General features: G+C 38.3%; 1 protein-coding gene across 3 annotated transcripts in view; it reads left to right on the top strand.

Moving 5' to 3' along the window:
* Nucleotides 1-6,203: 6,203 nt before the first annotated feature.
* Nucleotides 6,204-20,323, top strand: part of LOC110464073 (L-asparaginase-like) — a 54,774-nt gene continuing 40,654 nt past the window's right edge. The window contains exons 1-4 of one of the 3 annotated variants that reach the window (XM_021519103.1): nucleotides 6,204-6,387; nucleotides 14,597-14,632; nucleotides 17,991-18,108; nucleotides 19,470-19,520. In XM_021519103.1, coding sequence (XP_021374778.1) covers nucleotides 6,219-6,387; nucleotides 14,597-14,632; nucleotides 17,991-18,108; nucleotides 19,470-19,520 — 374 coding nt within the window. In that variant the 5' untranslated portion in view covers nucleotides 6,204-6,218. The remainder of the gene's footprint in view (nucleotides 6,388-14,596; nucleotides 14,633-17,990; nucleotides 18,109-19,469; nucleotides 19,521-20,323) is intronic. The other 2 variants (XM_021519104.1, XM_021519105.1) reach the window with 2 other exon arrangements.

Genomic DNA, 20,323 nt, shown 5'->3' with positions numbered 1-20,323 from the left:
CGTCTTTTCGCGTGTGATTTCTCGTCTGTTTGCACCGAACGAGATTTAATAATAACTACTGAATGTCGTCTTTTCGGGGCAAAAAGATGACAACGAGAATTCAGCTAGGTTTGCTAATATATATGTATCTGTATCTGTACGTTGTTAGAGCCCAACTCTGGTGTGATGAACGACGGGGGAGGTGCTGCCTGGTCTTAATGGCTTCTTTTGTCGAGTGCAGATTTGAATGCCTCGACTGAATTTGCGCTGACTGTATACTCATCCAGTTGGTTCCAGTCTATGCCAGTTCTCACAAAGTATGAGTTCTTGTATTGGTCTGTTTGGGCTTGCTTTTGACCTGTTTTGTTATGATATTGTTCGTGACGCAGCCACTGAACTTCTTTGCTCTAATTTGTCTTCTGTTTGTTGATTTAACCAAAACATCTTCAGGGGGTAAACCCGGGACCAACCCCTCAACCACCTTATATAAGAGCACAAGACAGAGACTTTTTCTTCTACATTCTAGTGTCTACAGCTAAAGGTCTTGTGGCATCTTGTTTACGCATCCCGCCTCTCTGGTCTTGGAGTCTTGTTTGACGAAAAGTATCGCTCGGCTCTGGATGCGTTCTAGTTTGTCTATGTCTGATTTTTGATTGGGATCCCATATAGTGGCGCCGTATTCCATTACATATCTTACCATTGAGGTATATGCGGTTTTCCTACATTCCACGGCGCAGTGTTTGTGATTCCTGCGTAGGAAGGCCAGAGTTGATTGTGATTTCTTGGCTACTTTACTATGTGTGTGGTCCATTTTAGGTCTGATGATATTTGTAAACCAAGATAAGGGTTGTCTTGTACTTTCTCTAAGGTGTGGTTGTTGAGGGTGTAGAATTTAGATGTATTCTTGCCCATGCTCATTATGTAGCATTTCTTGGCATTAAAACGCAATCCCCATCTTTTGGCCCATTTCTCCAAGTTTTCTAGATCTTTTTGTAGGAGTGTGTGGTCTTCAGTGTCCGGTAGATCGTTGATGTGGCAGAGGTCCGAGCACTGTGCCCTGGGGGACTCCGGAGTCCACTTTCATTTCCTCCGATTTCATGAGTGAGTATGATGATGTGAGTATCTCATTTCTCTCTAGGTGTTTAATAATGTGTCTGCATAATAATAATAATTATGATGTGCTCTAATAGTTTACTGGACACTGATGTTAGTGAGACCGGTCTATAGTTTTCGGCTTGGTGTTTGTTCCCTTTCTTGTAGATGCTTGTGACATTTGTGTCACTCCAATCTTTTGGTAGTTGGCCAGTGTCTACAGATAGTTTGAAGATGATTGTGAGACTTGGTGCTAGATGGTTTGCACACTCCTTCAGTATTTTGTTTGGTTTGTTGTCCGGTCCCGATGTTTTATTGAGGTTTACTTTGTTGAGCAGTTTCTCCCTCCATATGAATTTTAAGTGGTGGAATCTCGTGTTTTGCAGTTTTACTAGTTGTTGGTTGTGGGCCAGGTTCTTCTTTTGTGAATACTGATTTGTATTGGTTTATCAGTATCTGAGCTTTTTGTTTGCTGTCGCTGATTAGCTTGTTTCCTGATTTTAGTAGCGCTATTCCAAATGAGTCCTGTTTCTTTGACTTCACGTACTGCCAGATTGGTCTAGTATTATTTTTGGAAAGGCCCTCTAGAATGTTATTGTTGACATACTTCCACTCGGCTTGCCTAAGGTGACGTTTGCAGTCCTTTTGGAAATGCCGGTAGTTGGCCCAATTTTTTGTTCTTTTTTTGCCTGTTTGTAAAGTCTAGCCTTTTTCTTTTGTATTTTCCTTTTTCTGTACTGAGTATTTTGTCTTTGTTTCTCTTGACGGGATTCAGTCATCCATGTGTTCTTGTAATTTGGCTTTGAAGGTGTTCCACAGATCTTGAATGCTCATGCTTTTCTCGTGCATTTCCTTGAAGGTACTTGCCAGCTTGTCTAAGGCATTATTGTATTTGGTGCAGTCACCTCTTGAGTAAATGTAGCACTTTCTAGCTGGTGTCGGTTGGTAATAATGCCGTGTTTCCATGTCTGTTATGACGATGTCGTGGTCTGATATTCCTGGTACACTAATGAATGTTTTTATGAGGGATGGGTTTGTTGTGAAGACGAGATCTAGTATGTTATCTTCTCTCGTGGGTTGGTTGGGTATTTGTGTTAGGCCCGCATTAGTTGTTATGTCTACAAGTCGCTGTTGTATATTCGTCTCTCTGCCGTGTTTTGCTGTTGAATTTTTCCAGCTTATATCTGGACAGTTGAAGTCCCCTGCCAGTAAGATGTTTTTTGTATTTTAGTTTTGATGTTTCCTTCAAAGATTTTTCAAGTTCCTGTATGTCCTTCATGTTTCTGTGTAGAAACTTGATATGTATATGTCCTTGTTGTTGGTTGGGTTTTTTAGCCCATTCTATCTCACAGTCTGTTATGAATTCCGGTTGTTCCTCGAAGATGATGTTTTTGTCGACAAGTATATATACACCTCATCCTATTGTTCCTCTATCATTTCTGTATGCGTGGTATCCTGTTTGGAAAACTTCACTGGATTTAATGGCGTCATCAGTTGGGTTTGTGCCTGGCTTTATTCCCTTTAGCCAGGATTCTGTCCCACAAATTTCATCAGGCTTGAGGTATTCTATGGCTGCTGTCAGTTCTTGAGTTTCATCTTTGATACTTCTACAGCGCTGCTTCACTGGGTCATATCTTGCCCCTAAAGCAGAACAACATGAAAACTCTCATTGTTAACTGTCAGAGTTTGAAGAACAAATCCTCAGACCTGAAGGCGGCGGCCAATTATATCAAACCTGATATCATAATTGGGACAGAATCATGGTTGGACCCGTCAATCGAAGACAGTGAATTATTCCCCACTGGATACCAAACGTTTCGGAAAGACAGGAATCAGCACGGGGGTGGCGTCTTCATATCTGTCAGAGACCACTACCCCGCAAACATCCTACCCACTACTGATACGAACTGTGAAATTATTTGGCTAGAGATTGCCCTGAAAGGATCCAAGAAGACATGCACAGTAGCCTTCCATCGTCCACCAAACTCACCTATAGACGTCAGTAGTGAACTTGACAAAACACTGTCACTAATCGAGAACAACAAAGAAAAGCACATAGTAATCGCCGGGGACTTTAATCTCCCAAATATCAACTGGTCTACAACATCTGTTATTAGTGACACAAGCAAAGTAGCATTTCATCAGGAATTTCTCGACGTCATGAACAACCACTCATTGACAAACACCCAGGACAAACCGACAAGAAAGGGAAATGTTTTGGACTTGTACCTCACAAATAATCCTACACTTGTGAAATACTCCCAGACCATTCCAGACATTTCCGACCATGACATTGTAGTGGTAGATGCTGACATCAAACCTGTCCAAACTAAGCCCAAGCCCAGGAAAGTCCAACTATATCGGAATGTCGACTGGCAAGAAATTAAGGATGCAGCAAAATTGGTCAGTGATAGCATCATGCAAGACCCCAACGAGGACGTTAACAATCTCTAGCAAACTTTCACGGACGGTGTCAACAAAATTGTCAACGAACCATCTCGTCTAACATCTAGCAGACACAATCTCCCATGGCTAAAAATGTTACAACGCAGAGTTATTAGGAAAAAACACCGACTATACCGCAAAGCATGCAAAACAAAGAAACCCGAAGACTGGGCCAAGTACAAGCAGCATAATCATGAGACCCAAAAATCCTTAAGGAAAGCAGAGTGGGACCACATCAACCACGTACTAGAGGCTAGCGTTGTCGAAAAAAAACAGTAAGCCATTTTGGACCTATATAAAATTAAAATAAAACAAGATAACATCGGTGTTGGCCCAATTAAAGATGGCACAAGGCTACAAACTGACAGCAGACGTAAAGCTGACTTGCTCAACAAGCAGTTTCAATCTGTGTTCACAAAGGATAAGAACGAGGAGTTACCCCCTTACCAGGCTCGCGAACACCCACCATGGGCAACATAACTATTGATGTCAAGGGAGTGGAAAAACTTCTCGGCAACCTGTCAGCAACCAAAGCCAGTGGCCCAGCTGGAATACCTAACCGAGTTTTGAAAGAGTGTTGTAGTGAACTAGCAACAGGCTTATCCGTCATATTCGACAAATCACTCCAGACTGGTTGCCTACCATCAGACTGGAAAAAGGCTAACATCACGCCAATCTACAAAAGGGGTAACCGCCACCTTGCCAGCAATAACCGGCCTGTCCCACTTACCTGCGTCTGTTCAAAACTTCTCGAACACGTCATTTGTAAACACCTCCTCACGCACTTAGAAAATAACATTCTGACGGAAGTACAACATTGATTTCGAACAAAACATTCTTGTGAAACCCAACTCCTTGTCACAACCCAGGACCTTCTTTCCCGATTCGACCAAAAGAAACAAATTGACATGGCTATTTTAGACTTCAGTAAAGCCTTTGACACGGTCCCGCACCGACACCTTTTGCATAAACTTGACCACTACGGCGTTCATCCCGACATCATTCCTTGGATTTCATCATTCCTGCAGGGCAGAAACCAACGGGTACTAGTGGATGGTGAACATTCAGCATCAGTGCAAATTGAGTCCGGAGTCCCCCAAGGGACAGTACTCGGACCACTCCTCTTCCTCTGCCACATCAATGACCTTCCACCAGCAGTGAAATCCACCGTCAGGTTATTTGCAGATGACTGTCTCCTTTATAGGACGATAAAAACTGTCCAGGATCACTTAGACTTTCAAGAATATTCAAAATCATTAGAACGATGGGCATCAGCGTGGGGCATGTCCTTTAACACCAGCAAATGGTACATCATGAGGATCCATCGCTTAAATCTCCATCAGCCTTAAGCTTTCACTACACTCTCGGTGATACCATACTAGAAGAGCTAACTGACAACACATACCTCGGCATCCTCTTCAGCAACACCATGAAATGGTCATCACAAATCACCAAACTTTCCAACCGTGCCAACTCCACACTGGGATTCCTTCGGAGAAATCTGAAGAAATGTCCGACGGATCTGAAATTGTGTGCGTTCAAGTCCCTAATTCGATCTGTATTGGAGTATAGTTCCACCATCTGGGACCCTTACACGGACAAGAACATATATACCATAGAGAAAATACAAGGCGTGCAGCAAGATTCATTCTGTCAGATTACCAAAGAGAAAGCAGTGTAACATCCATGCTAAACAGACTAGAACTCGAATCACTGAAAGACAGACGCCGTGAACACAGACTAGTACGGTTGTTTAAGATCATCAATGAGCTAGTAGCCATACCCGCTGACGACTACATCACAGCCAGCCGTACCAACACACGACGAAACAACACTCAGAAACTAAAACAGATATCGAGCAACACTGAAAACTACAGACAATCCTTCTTCCCACGTACACTATAACCGATTGGAAAGCTATAAAAGAATCCTCCATCAGTGCAACTACGGTCGACCAATTCCGTAGTAGCCTCAAAAACTAACTTTTACTCCACTCCTCCTCCACGGATGTGATATTCAATTTATGAATTTTATCCGGAACCTTACAGATACCGACAGATACAGATACAATTGACTGTCATGATACGTAGGTTTGTTTTCTGTGTGGTATCATATATGGGTTGTCTCCCAGTTGATTTTTGCGACATTTTGCTACTTGATCTAGGGCTGTTGGTCTTTAGGTGTCATGTCGTTTCGGGACCTTTTTTCCGGGTCGTTTCGGGCAAAACGGAGTGTCAAAAGTGGTTTCGGGACATCTCGATTATTTTCTACTGTTTGTTTATCACACGTGTTTATGTTTGTTTTGTTTACTTTTTAATTGAGTACTATTTGTTTGCTTAACAATGAATTATAGATAACTAAGAATTTATAGGACAACACTAATCGTTGATAACAATAAAAAAAATCAACCGCTCTGCCAACTTAATATTTTGACATTGTATATATTTGGCGGGGTAAAAACACGAGGTTAACGATTATAACAACGTTTAATCAAAATGTAGGCCACTCTTGTAAGTTTTAGTATTCAAGCAAAATATCTGATCAATTGTTGGCTATGTGAGACACTATTCTGTTTATCACCAGGAAAGTGTCTAACTAACGTTCCTACTTTCGTTTTTAAAAAAATAGCACATGCGCAGAAAACCACATCCCGTTCGGAATTCCTTCAGAGGGTACCACTTCTTTCTTTCTCCACAATCAACATGGCAGACGAAGGTGCCAAGTCTAGTGCGATGGAAGACGACCTGTTTCAGCGGCGGAGTAAGCTTGCTACTGCGGGGGTAGCGGAATCTGTAGAGCAGGAACAAGAAGCAAAAGTTCTAGTGCTTTTTACAGGAGGAACGATTGGCATGAGAACAAACCGAAGTGGAGGTACGGTACAAAACATGATTTAGGCCTAGTAGGCTAGCTATTGTCTGACGTGGGCTGATGTCAGGACGCTGCATATTACACTATTTTCGCGGGGTTATTTGACACACGGGCACTTGGCGTTTTGTAACTGAAGCTTGTATAAATAAGTAAATACAAAACATATCACAAATATATCGTAGAGGTGATGAATGATTGAACCATCTTCGATGCTACTGTATGGAGATATAACGGCCGTTTTCATTGGCTAAGAATGACACACCTCTATAAAGTCTTCAATATGATGAAATAGGCCAAGCATTTCAAGATAATTTAAAAAAAAAAATGTGCAGAGTAAGCAGTTTTTTGAGCCCTAAAGGTGAAATTTCTGAATAAACAAATAAAAGCAAAATTGCTTCTCTAATTTTACCTGGGTACTAAATATATAATGATTACTGAACTACTGTAATAAAGTCAGTTTGCAACTTCCTTCCTTTGCTCATGCAAAAATGACAGAAATCAATTTTAAAAATAACTAGACAGAAGAAATGGCATTCATTCTTCTGCCATGATTTAGGACTTTTTTTTTAGATAAATAAATAAATCTGTTCACGCATTTTGTTTTATTACATTTTCTCTTTTCAAAATAATAATTTCCCTGTACATACAGGTAGTTTGAGTTAATTTCATCATTGATTCATACTGGTAGCATGAACTCATCTAGAAGCACCCCTATCTATTTCTCCCTCTCATCTGTATGTACTACATTGGGAATCTGACTGCCTGCATGTTGAAAATTGGAAAAAAATATATGCATATATGTTAATTAGAGGTATTTACAACTATATATATTGGTATGATATCTTGGTACATTCAAATTTGTACAACTACTACAGACTTTACCCATTATGTATCTGAATGCTAAGCCTCCAAGTCACACGAATGGAACACTTCTGAAATTAAGGAGATACTAATACGAGAGAAAAGGAGGGTGATTCTGGGTCATGTTGACGGAATGCGGGAGACCCGCGCGTGTCATGGGTTGGTCGCGGATGATAGGTTAATTTTTACGGTTGTGACCCACAAGATGCGGGTCATTTAGCAGGTATGCAATTGAGGAACATATCATTTTTGTATAAAACAGAAGACACTGCAAATGGGACTTATTCAGAAAAACATAGATTCACAGTTAAAATAAACTAGTATAAATGTCTGTAGCACACACTGTGAATTTTGACTGAATCGAAAAAAGGATGGTTTGGTTATCCACGTGTAATAGGACGAGGAATAATGATACAGATAGTGCTGTCGCTGGGGCTCGAACCCGCAACCCTTGGCTCACCAGCCCAATGCTCTACCGCTGAGCTAAAGGGAAATTCCCTACAGCTGACGCTTGAAAGGCAACCTAATTAATCCACATCTTTTACACTATTCCCCCCTTTTTCAATCACTGACCCAGGTTCTTTCACTCCCCATCAAGGGTTCTCCTACCTTGAACGGGGAGGGTCAATGGCACCAGTTTGTTAAAGGAAAATTCCCTACATCTGATGCTTGTGAGGCAACCTAATCAATGCACATCTTTTTCACACCCTTGGGCAGTATCCCTAGACCATTTGTAGACAAGAATGCCCTCCTCAGCTTGAATTGTAATAATTTACATAAAACTTCCGCTGCAGGATCTGGCTGAAACTGACTGCCCTTGTCATAACTATAGCCAAGCAAAATCTAGCAGTACTAGTATTGAGTCTGCCATTTAGTGAAGACCTGCCAGTGACCCACCTGCCTGAATCATACACACTAGCAGTTGTGGACAAAAGGGTTTTCTGGACCCCTGACACCAGTTTTCTTGCCACAGTACTTTAGCGATTTACTGAATAAGATAATTTGTTTAATATGTGATGTAGTATATATGTAGTATATGTGGTACATGTATGCTGTTTATGACTCCGACTGTTACATGTTAATGTTCCTATAGCCATTGTAATGCAAGTTATAATAAGTAAATAACACTTGTTCGTGTGTTATTGGCTGGTGCATACATCCATTGTCTAACTAACATTAGGCTTTATTCAGCTGCTATGTTTGTATGTACCTAATTCCGATCAGAAAGAAATGTTGCAGGCAAGTGTACTCCACCAGATGTTTCCCTTAAAGATAATATAGAAACTTAAAGGCATCTTTTATACTTTTATACTTAACATAATACTGCAGGTATTGCACTAATAAATAGCCTTTAGCTATACAGTTTTGTAATTGATACAACTCATTATGCATACATTAACAAAAGATCAACAATCCAAAAGTAAATTGTAGATTTTTTTATCAAAGTTTTCATCGTTTTACCTTAATTGCTGCACAATGTTTAAGTGTGTTGTCGGCTTTTGCATTGAACCTTTTTATTTGAAATACATAAAAAACAAGACAGCTTTTAATTAAAGTTCCAGTTTGTGTTCAATCTGATTGAAATACAGCTTCTCTCGATAGTAGAACGATAGTATATTGAGGATCAAGCTGTATATTAATCAGATTGAGTTTGTGTTATGCAGTGCTGTGCACCTCTTGATTGAAAGTATGTTATCCTCATCAATTCATCTATATTATATATGTTGCTGCTAGAAACAGTGAGAGGACTGAAAATTCCCATTTTGTTTTTGTTAATGTTTATATTAATAAACTTTCAGTTGTATAAAGAATACAAAGATAGATCTGTCATATTTCGTTTCCCATATATGTATTGATATTGTCAATATAACAATTTTAACTCTACTGTTGCAGATTTGAATTTAGTGAACAACTGTACATTTACTATGCAGTTATAGGCTGGGCTAGTAGAAATTTTCAAAATCTGCCTACAAGCTTCTTTAGACTAGTGATCTGAATTCATTTGACATTGATTCTATACCCGGTAGAAGCTTTCCCACAGACTCAGCTGACACTTTTGAACTCAGAATTCCAGTCCTTGACACAGTTCTCCATGGTGTAACTATTATTATCAGTCACTAACGTAGCAGTTACAGAATTCTGGTCTCTATTGGTGCTAACTTTACAAGGTGTAATCAATTTACTAGGACCCCACAAAGTAGGGTCAATCATCAATTTACTGGGACCCCACAAAGTAGGGTTAATCATCAATTTACTGGGACCTCACAAAGTTAAGGTCGATCATCAATTTACTGGAACCCCAACAAAGTAGGGTTAATCATCAATTTACTGGGACCCCACAAAGTAGGGTTAATCATCAATTTACTGGGACCTTACAAAGTTAAGGTCAATCATCAATTTACTGGAACCCCACAAAGTAGGGTTAATCATCATTTTACTGGGACCCCACAAAGAAGGGTAAATCATCGATCTACTGGGACCCCACAAATTAGGGTTAATCATCAATTTACTGGGACCCCACAAAGTAGGGTTAATCATCAATTTACTGGGACCGTACAAAGTTAAGGTCAATCATCAATTTACTGGAACCCCACAAAGTAGGGTCAATCATCAATTTATTGGAACCCCACAAAGTTAAGGTTAATCATCATTTTACTTGGACCTCACAAAGTAGGGTTAATCATCAATTTACTGGGACCGTACAAAGTTAAGGTCAATCATCAATTTACTGGAACCCCACAAAGGAGGGTCAATCATCAATTTATTGGAACCCCACAAAGTTAAGGTTAATCATCATTTTACTTGGACCTCACAAAGTAGGGTTAATCATCAATTTACTGGGACCGTACAAAGTTAAGGTCAATCATCAATTTACTGGAACCCCACAAAGGAGGGTCAATCATCAATTTATTGGAACCCCACAAAGTTAAGGTTAATCATCATTTTACTTGGACCTCACAAAGTAGGGTTAATCATCAATTTACTGGGACCTTACAAAGTTAAGGTCAATCATCAATTTACTGGAACCCCACAAAGTAGGGTTAATCATCATTTTACTGGGACCCCACACAGTTAAGGTCAACCATCAATTTACTGGAACCCCACAAAGTAGGGTCAATGATCAATTTACTGGAACCCCACAAAGGAGGGTCAATCATCAATTTATTGGAACCCCACAAAGTTAAGGTTAATCATCATTTTACTTGGACCTCACAAAGTAGGGTTAATCATCAATTTACTGGGACCCCACAAATTAGGGTTAATCATCAATTTACTGGGGCCCCACAAAGTAGGGTAAATCATCAATTTACTGGGCCCCAACAAAGTAGGGTTAATCATCAATTTACTGGGACCCCCCAAAGTAGGGTTAATCATCAATTTACTGGGACCTCACAAAGTTAAGGTCAATCATCAATATACTGGGACCCCGAAAAGTAGGGTCAATAATTAATTTACTGAGACCTCACACAGTTAAGGTCAATCATCAATTTACTGAGACCCCACAAAGTAGGGTTAATCATCAATTTACTGGGACCGTACAAAGTTAAGGTCAATCATCAATTTACTGGAACCCCACAAAGGAGGGTCAATCATCAATTTATTGGAACCCCACAAAGTTAAGGTTAATCATCATTTTACTTGGACCTCACAAAGTAGGGTTACTCATCAATTTACTGGGACCTCACAAAGTAGGGTAACTCATTAATTTACTGAGACCTCAAACAGTTAAGGTTAATTATCAATTTACTGAGACCCCACAAATTAGGGTTAATCATCAATTAACTGGGACGCCGCAAAGTAGGGTAAATCATCAATTTACTGGAACCCCCCAAAGTAGGGTCAATGATCAATTTACTGGAACCCCACAAAGTAGGGTAAATCATCAATTTACTGGAACCCCCCAAAGTAGGGTCAATCATCAATTTACTGGAACCCCACAAAGGAGGGTCAATCATCAATTTATTGGAACCCCACAAAGTTAAGGTTAATCATCATTTTACTTGGACCTCACAAAGTAGGGTTAATCATCAATTTACTGGGACCGTACAAAGTTAAGGTCAATCATCAATTTACTGGAACCCCACAAAGGAGGGTCAATCATCAATTTATTGGAACCCCACAAAGTTAAGGTTAATCATCATTTTACTTGGACCTCACAAAGTAGGGTTAATCATCAATTTACTGGGACCCCACAAATTAGGGTTAATCATCAATTTACTGGGACCCCACAAATTAGGGTTAATCATCAATTTACTGGGGCCCCACAAAGTAGGGTAAATCATCAATTTACTGGGCCCCAACAAAGTAGGGTAAATCATCAATTTACTGGGACCTCACAAAGTTAAGGTCAATCATCAATATACTGGGACCCCGAAAAGTAGGGTCAATAATTAATTTACTGAGACCTCACACAGTTAAGGTTAATTATCAATTTACTGAGACCCCACAAATTAGGGTTAATCATCAATTAACTGGGACGCCACAAAGTAGGGTAAATCATCAATTTACTGGAACCCCACAAAGTAGGGTTAATCATCAACTTACTGGGACCCCACAAAGAACCCCACAAAGGAGGGTTAATCATCAACTTACTGGGACCCCACAAAGTATGGTCAATCATCAATTTACTGGGACCTCACAAAGTTAAGGTCAATCATCAATATACTGGGACCCCGAAAAGTAGGGTCAATAATTAATTTACTGAGACCTCACACAGTTAAGGTTAATTATCAATTTACTGAGACCCCACAAATTAGGGTTAATCATCAATTTACTGGGACCCCACAAAGTAGGGTTAATCATCAATTTACAGAGACCTCACACAGTTAAGGTTAATTATCAATTTACTGGGACCCCACAAATTAGGGTTAATCATCAATTTACTAGGACCCCACAAATTAGGGTTAATCATCAATTTACTGGGACCCCACAAAGAAGGGTAAATCATCAATTTACTGGGACCCCACACAGTTAAGGTCAATCATCAATTTACTGGAACCCCACAAAGTAGGGTCAATCATCAATTTACTGGGACCCCACAAAGAAGGGTTAATCATCATTTTACTGGGACCCCACACAGTTAAGGTCAATCATCAATTTACTGGAACCCCACAAAGTAGGGTCAATCATCAATTTACTGGGACCCCACAAAGAAGGGTTAATCATCATTTTACTGGGACCCCACACAGTTAAGGTCAATCATCAATTTACTGGAACCCCACAAAGTAGGGTCAATCATCAATTTACTGGGACCCCACAAAGAAGGGTTAATCATCATTTTACTGGGACCCCACACAGTTAAGGTCAATCATCAATTTACTGGAACCCCACAAAGTAGGGTCAATCATCAATTTACTGGAACCCCACAAAGTTAAGGTTAATCATCATTTTACTTGGACCTCACAAAGTAGGGTTACTCATCAATTTACTGGGACCTTACAAAGTAGGGTTAATCATCAATTTACTGGGACCTCACAAAGTAGGATTAATCATCTATTTGCTGGAACCCCACAAAGTAGGGTCAATCATCAATTTACTGGGACCTCACAAAGTATGGTCAATCATCAATTTACTGGGACCTCACAAAGTAGGGTTAATCATCAATTTACTGGGACCCCACAAAGTAGGGTCAATCATCAATTTACTGAGACCCCACAAAGTAGGGTTAATCATCAATTTACTGGGACCCCACAAAGTAGGGTTAATCATCAACTTACTGGGACCCCACAAAGTAGGGTCAATCATCAATTTACTGGGCCCCAACAAAGTAGGGTAAATCATCAATTTACTGGGACCCCACAAAGAAGGGTTAATCATCATTTTACTGGGACCGCACAAAGTTAAGGTCAATCATCAATTTACTGGAACCCCACAAAGTAGGGTCAATCATCAATTTACTGGAACCCCACAAAGTTAAGGTGAATCATCATTTTACTTGGACCTCACAAAGTAGGGTTACTCATCAATTTACTGGGACCTCACAAAGTAGGGTAAATCATTAATTTACTGAGACCTCACACAGTTAAGGTTAATTATCAATTTACTGAGACCCCACAAATTAGGGTTAATCATCAATTTACTGGGACCCCACAAAGTAGGGTAAATCATCAATTTACTGGAACCCCACAAAGTAGGGTCAATGATCAATTTACTGGAACCCCACAAAGTAGGGTAAATCATCAATTTACTGGGACCCCACAAAGTAGGGTAAATCATCAATTTACTGGGACCTCACAAAGTTAAGGTCAATCATCAATATACTGGGACCCCACAAAGTAGGGTCAATAATTAATTTACTGAGACCTCACACAGTTAAGGTTAATTATCAATTTACTGAGACCCCACAAATTAGGGTTAATCATCAATTTACTGGGACCCCACAAAGTAGGGTTAATCATCAATTTACAGAGACCTCACACATTTAAGGTTAATTATCAATTTACTGGGACCCCACAAAGTAGGGTTAATCATCAATTTACAGAGACCTCACACAGTTAAGGTTAATTATCAATTTACTGGGACCCCACAAATTAGGGTTAATCATCAATTTACTAGGACCCCACAAATTAGGGTTAATCATCAATTTACTGGGACCCCACAAAGTAGGGTAAATCATCAATTTACTGGGACCCCACAAAGTAGGGTTAATGATCAATTTACTGGGACCCCACAAAGTAGGGTAAATCATCAATTTACTGGGACCCCACAAATTAGGGTTAATCATCAATTTACTCGGACCCCACAAAGTTAAGATTAATTATCAATTTACTGAGACCTCACAAAGTTCAGGTTAATCATCAATTTACTGAGACCCGACAAAGTTAAGGTCAATGATCAATTCATTGGGACCTCACAAAGTAGGATTAATCATCATTTTACAGGAACCCCACAATGTAGGGTAAATCATCAATTTACTGAGACCCGACAAAGTAGGGTAAATCATCAATTTACTGAGACCCGACAAAGTTAAGGTCAATAATCAATTCATTGGGACCCCACAATTTTAAGGATCCTAGTACCACTGCCAAAAAATGTAACTAAGTACGGAAATTTGTTTTTTTCCCGCATGACTTTAGCTTTGATAAATCATTTCTGAAAAGAAAACCATACCTTGTGGGACTTTTATGAGAATGAATAAATATGAAATAAAACAAAATATAATCAACAGCAGTGTTCTGAGTGTAAAAACAAAATCAGTTGGGCTAGGCCAGGATTCAATAAAAACAGGTGAGCAATACAGGTCATAATTTGAATGCTGTGCTATATTTTGAGTATCGCCTTTTTAATTGAATGCCTTATTAGAAATCGCATGTTGGTCCAATAGATGTGTCATTGGCTTTTCTTTCCACAGGAAAAGCATTTAGATTTCAGAACCAGCGGACACCAGGTTTGTTTGTTTGCTTATATTTTGCTTATATCAGCTTTTTTTGAACCAGCACGAGACATCACTCTTCAGCTGACTCGTACGGCTTCATGACACAATTTTGACCTTACATACATTGGATTCCTCTTAATGTCATTGTCAAATATAAAATGAAATGTGATATAAAATGAAATATGATATAAACCATCCACCACTTTTGTATCAGTATGTAGGGTACAATGTAACTTTACAAGGTTTTAGTTATTGGAGTACCTGTAAATCCTCATAGTCACAACAAAACTTGATAATGCAAGACCCCTTCTAAGGTCTTTCTGGTCTGTTGTCACTAAATAGCCGTTATGTGAATATGAATTCTCATGGCAATTATCCATACAAGAAAAGTCACCATCGCTCAAGATGTCCAGGAGCTTATTCCTGCTTAAATTGGGAAAATAAAGTAGTGTTAATGAAATTGGGGAAACACTCCTGATTTTTTCTTCATTTAGGAAAATCTGCGTTGTTTTAACAAGGAAAAGGTGCCTGATTTTGGATAAAAAACGGAAAGAAAAAAAAATTATCAAAAGAGGATGTTAACCAGGATATGATATTAAACAACATGACTTTAAGTGGAATCTTCTGTAATATGAAACTTTAGTAAATGCTATCTTTCAAGGTTCATGGTTTTCAAATCGTACTGTAGTGTTACATACTTGTCTGATAATGATACCTCCCGCATGGAGTAATTACATCCCTCACAACAAAACTATATTATACCTCCTCATGGATATATACAGGCCGAATATGGGCCAGATTCCCACTCCAATTTTGGCATTATTTTCCCCTACCCGCATTAGTCCTGCTCCTGCAATTAAGTCGTACAGGTACACAGGAATCATGTTTGTCTGCCGTATGTCCATAGACAGATTATTGGTCGGATTCCTCCTACAATTTTCATCTAAACTTCACTGATGGAGTCACCTCACCCCGAAGTTTGACACCTGGACTGATTAGTTTGATGCAGCTATTCTTATTGGAGTCCTTCCCCCTTTACAGAAATATTATCTTGTCCAGACAGAATCTTCATTTGTTCTGATTTACATATTTACAGATTAACAATTGTAAAGTCTTTTAATACATTTTCATTAAATTTTGTTTTTACAATGTAATTCCTTTGTATTATCTTATTTCCATTTGGCAATTTTTATACAGGAGCTCAGGGTATTTAACTATAGGTTACTTACAATTCTGGTCAAACCACTTTGTACTAACAAGTTACGAAAAAATATACAAAGTATAAATATTCACTTTTCAAATATATATAATAAAAAAATTATCAACAAAAGATTATCGAAATTTCTATGAGTAGCATGTGCCAACCTTTGAGCTGGAAATAGAAATTTTAGCGCAAATAAGAAGATTTTAGTATTTCTTTTTGTCAGCTTCCACACAAACTTGACTCAATGGCTAGTTTAGCCAACTATTTGAAACAAGATTTTGTGTTTATTAGCTCTTTATACATTGCTAGAAGAGTGCTAAGTCTTTCCCGTACAGCTATAACTAGCTACAATCACTAGCCTTCCAAAGCAGCCACAGAAAGCTAGTGCACAGTGTATGGGTTACTTCACAAAGCTTGTCACCCTGCTGCCTAGATGGGATAGCTCAGGTAATGCATTTTAAAGCCTGGTAGGTATATTACCTACATTGTAATGACTGTACCAGTAACATGAAAAAAATCTGATTGGCTTAGAGATTCATTTGATCAACCAATCATATTGTTGTAATAAGCACTTAACCCATGCATCCTTAATTGCCAAAAAAACCAACACTTTTTAAACACTTTAAAGGGAGCTAACTCATGAATGCCATTTTCACTTTAAGAGATGTTTGAGTTTCATTTAAGTATTTGAAGAAGTTGACTCAAAGAAATTAAAGGATCATTGACTTATTTTCCTACTTTGTTGAATATTTTAATCATAAATACACAACATAAAATATGATTAAAGAAAACAGTATTTTCAATTTTTTTTTTACTTCCCTTTAATGTTAAATCCTTTTATAGAGACCAAAATATTAATTTCTTAAAAACCTGTAGGTTTCTGTATATTTTTTCTCTTTCATCTTATTTTTATTTTCAGAAATTCAAAAATTAAAGGGGCTGGCCTGGGAAAAAATACAAAATAAATGGGTCTAAATGCGTTCTCTGGCCTTCCAAAAGTTATACCACGGCAATATGATGGTCGAGTTCTGCTTGCAATGTCCAGTTTTGACCACTGAAATCTCGGGGAAGCCCTGCGTAAATTTAGCGCAGATCTATTTATATATGTCACGTGGTTGTTTCGAAAGTGAGGCAGTGAAGATAACAACAATAGCATGCCGTCATGTGTCATGTCGGACTCAACTAGCGGACAAGACAGTAATACTATATGTAAATAATTGTTTTCAAAGGTCATGTTTGATGAATGTGTAGTATTCCTACCTATATGTTGTTGTTATATATAACGGTATTGATACCTCGTGCCTGTCATGACTTTTGCATGCATCTTTTTCTTTCGCCGCGATGTTTAACATTTGGCCTTGTTGATGACGCGCGTTCGGTAAAATTACATCACTGATCTGGGTCAATTGAGAGTTTTAGACTGTCAGGTGACGATTTAGGATTTCTTTAATATAAATATATTTTTTACTCTTATGGAGTGAATTTCAGCAAAATTTGAATCGGAATTTTTCATAAGAAGGTATTTTAAACATGTGTATGCCATTTTAGCAAATATGACATTTTTTCCCTGACCAGCCCCTTTAAGGTATACTATCATAGAAATTAATTAGATATTTTGTTCCGAATTAACCCATTAAGAATGTAGTTATGAACAAGAATGTTTAACCTATTTGTGGCCTTGTGAAAAGCTTAAAGGGAAGTTTATAAAAATACAAGAACAATTCCTCATACCTGTACATGTATATAAATTCACTGCTAGATATCCACTAGATCATGCTAGCAATTAGCCTACCAGTAGCTCCCAACAATAGGAACATTTTATAATGCTGCTGTGAGAATCAATGAGTCACAGTATATAAATGGTCAATCTTTGTAAGAGGTTGCATGGAAAAATGCATTCTCGTTTCAAACCAAATTTACCGACAAGGTTGTCATTTTATAAAAAATGCTTAAGTCTATGTACTCAAGAAAGAAATTTTGTTTTTGTATACCAGATTTAAAATTTATATCAATTGAACAGGATGAATTTGTAGATATGGTGATAAATTATTTTATTAGTAAGCAATATGCTTCAAATATGTAAAGGGGCAAGGGTTTTATTAGTGAAATTCTGACTATGTAAACAGTGTTTAGCTTTACCGTTTCGGCTTTCATTGTTTCTGACAGTGTATGAGCCAGAATCAAATTACATGATCCCTGAGCTGAGGAAGTTACCCATATTCCATGACAAAGACTACGCTGAGAAGCAACTGATGGAGGAAGAAAAAGATCTACTCGTTATGCCGTAAGTATATTTTGATGTCGGAATATAAGTAGCAAATACTCACTGTACTGATATAACTAATGAAGTCCATTCTTTCACCTTTTTCTCCCAATTTTTACCCAGTATTTTGGTAAAAAAATTAATATACCTTATAGCATGTATTTTTGGTGGTCTTTATAATTGTTGGAAAAGAAATGCAAATATTTTTTGTTTAAAAGTTTGTGACTTTTTCATAAATCAGAGGTTTTTAACTTCTCATCTAACTACAATATTATAAACATATCAAATTAAAGTGCCGCGTTAGTTTGTGTTGTGAAAGTTTCTTACTAACAAAATGTACTTTCTCCTAGGAATTTATGCATGTATGTTTATTATATACACTTAATGTAGAAAGTCCCAGCATTCAATGTGGCATCTCCGACAAAACAAAAAGAGTTCCAACTTGTTAGGCATTTTTCTGGCTTGAAATTTCTTCCCAATTTACCATATCAAAGAGTTCAGAAAGAAACATTATAACAATTATTGGCTGTGTTTTTCTTTGCCAAAAACACCTCCACTGCAGGGATTTGATCGGTAGATTTCTTGATTATTAAAGCAGAGAGACATTATCCACTGACTCTCACATCCTTTTCTAACCCTTCACTACATACTTGACCCATTCTACTCATTTTCCTATCTTTACTTCGTCTGCTGGATAACCAAACTACTCGGTAGTGAAGCGGGCGTAAAACCACTCAAACAAAACAAATCTACTGCACTACCGGTCATCATATTTGGGCAATATTTACTGCATCATCTGAAAATGATTTCCCTAAAAAGCCTGCAATTTATGACACTGGAAATAACATAAAAAAAACCCAGGCAAAATACAGAAGAAATGTGGTGAACTCTCTCTACCTTAAATGAGAGAAATGTGTTTTTAACCCATGATATCTCTATATATTCAACTCTGTTTAAAAGAATTGGTTATCTGATATGTGTTGTGTTTAGTAAAATTACATGTGTTAACCTAATTATTGAATATTTACACCACTGATCAGTCTATTCTACTAACAAAACAAGTAGTGCCTGTTTTATCACTAGGAATCTTAATAATCAGATGTCACCCTCATTTGATATTCTAATTCAAATTTCAACACGAAACATCATATATGAAATGTCATATATGCACAGAAAATGTTGGTTTATATAACCAGATTACCTTGTTTGCGCTACCTGATGTTAGCAGGTGACATTCAAGGTCATAAGAGATCGTATATGACTCAGTTTTCTGTCTTCCATATACCATGAAAAAAAGAATGTAGAATATGTTAGCCTCTTTTATAATAAATTTGTGTTCAGCACTGGTATTAATATGATCACAGACTGATTTTGTGTACCAGTAACAGGGGCATAGGGAACTGTCTTCACAAGCCCACGGAGAATGACACACGGTTTGTATGAAGGTCTTCAATGACATTACATTAGAGCAGGCCTCACCTGTTGTCTTTGACAGTTTTTATTGCGAGTATGAAAACATTCTATGCAAATTATATAAAAAAACATAGGGTATTTATTTCACAACAATTGTGAAACAAGTTTAATAACTTATATTACTCATCTGTGTTGGCCTGGATGGAAGCATGCAAGGGTCTTATTGTGGGAGGAAACCAGATTCCCCAGAGTGTCAGACAGGTGTCTCCATACCTTTACACATCCTGTCGGAGTACTGAACCCTGGCCTTCTTAGTGAAAGCTGAATGCACTATCATCTGCTTCATTCCTTTAAAAGATTACTGTACACTGAGAAATGTTCACCCAGTCAAACTTTCGCCCTTCACTGGTAAAATCCATATTTGCCCACTAATAATTTCGTCCTTCAGTAATGATGACAATTCCGTCTCAATATGGAAAGAAAAAAATGGAAAATTAAACTGCAGCGAAAATGTTCAGGTATACAGCACTTGTCCAGAAGTAATAATTTCGACTGAATTTTTTATGGATATTAAATTGTACATAACACAATATAAAGCCTCTCCCCCAACCCATCCACACCCCAGATAACATAAAAGGCATGAACCTCTCCCAAACCCCACCCCAGATAACATAAAGGGTATGAACCCCTTCCCCCACCCCAGATAACATAAAGGGTATGAACCTCTCCCAAACCCCATCCCCACCCCAGATAACATAAAGGGTATGAACCTCTCCCAAACCCCACCCCCACCCCAGATAACATAAAGGGTTTGAAACCTCTC

Source organism: Mizuhopecten yessoensis, unplaced genomic scaffold, assembly GCF_002113885.1.
Source record: "Mizuhopecten yessoensis strain PY_sf001 unplaced genomic scaffold, ASM211388v2 scaffold10955, whole genome shotgun sequence".
In the NCBI taxonomy this organism is placed as follows: Eukaryota; Metazoa; Mollusca; class Bivalvia; order Pectinida; family Pectinidae; genus Mizuhopecten; species Mizuhopecten yessoensis.
This window is presented reverse-complemented; position numbering and strand designations above follow the sequence as displayed.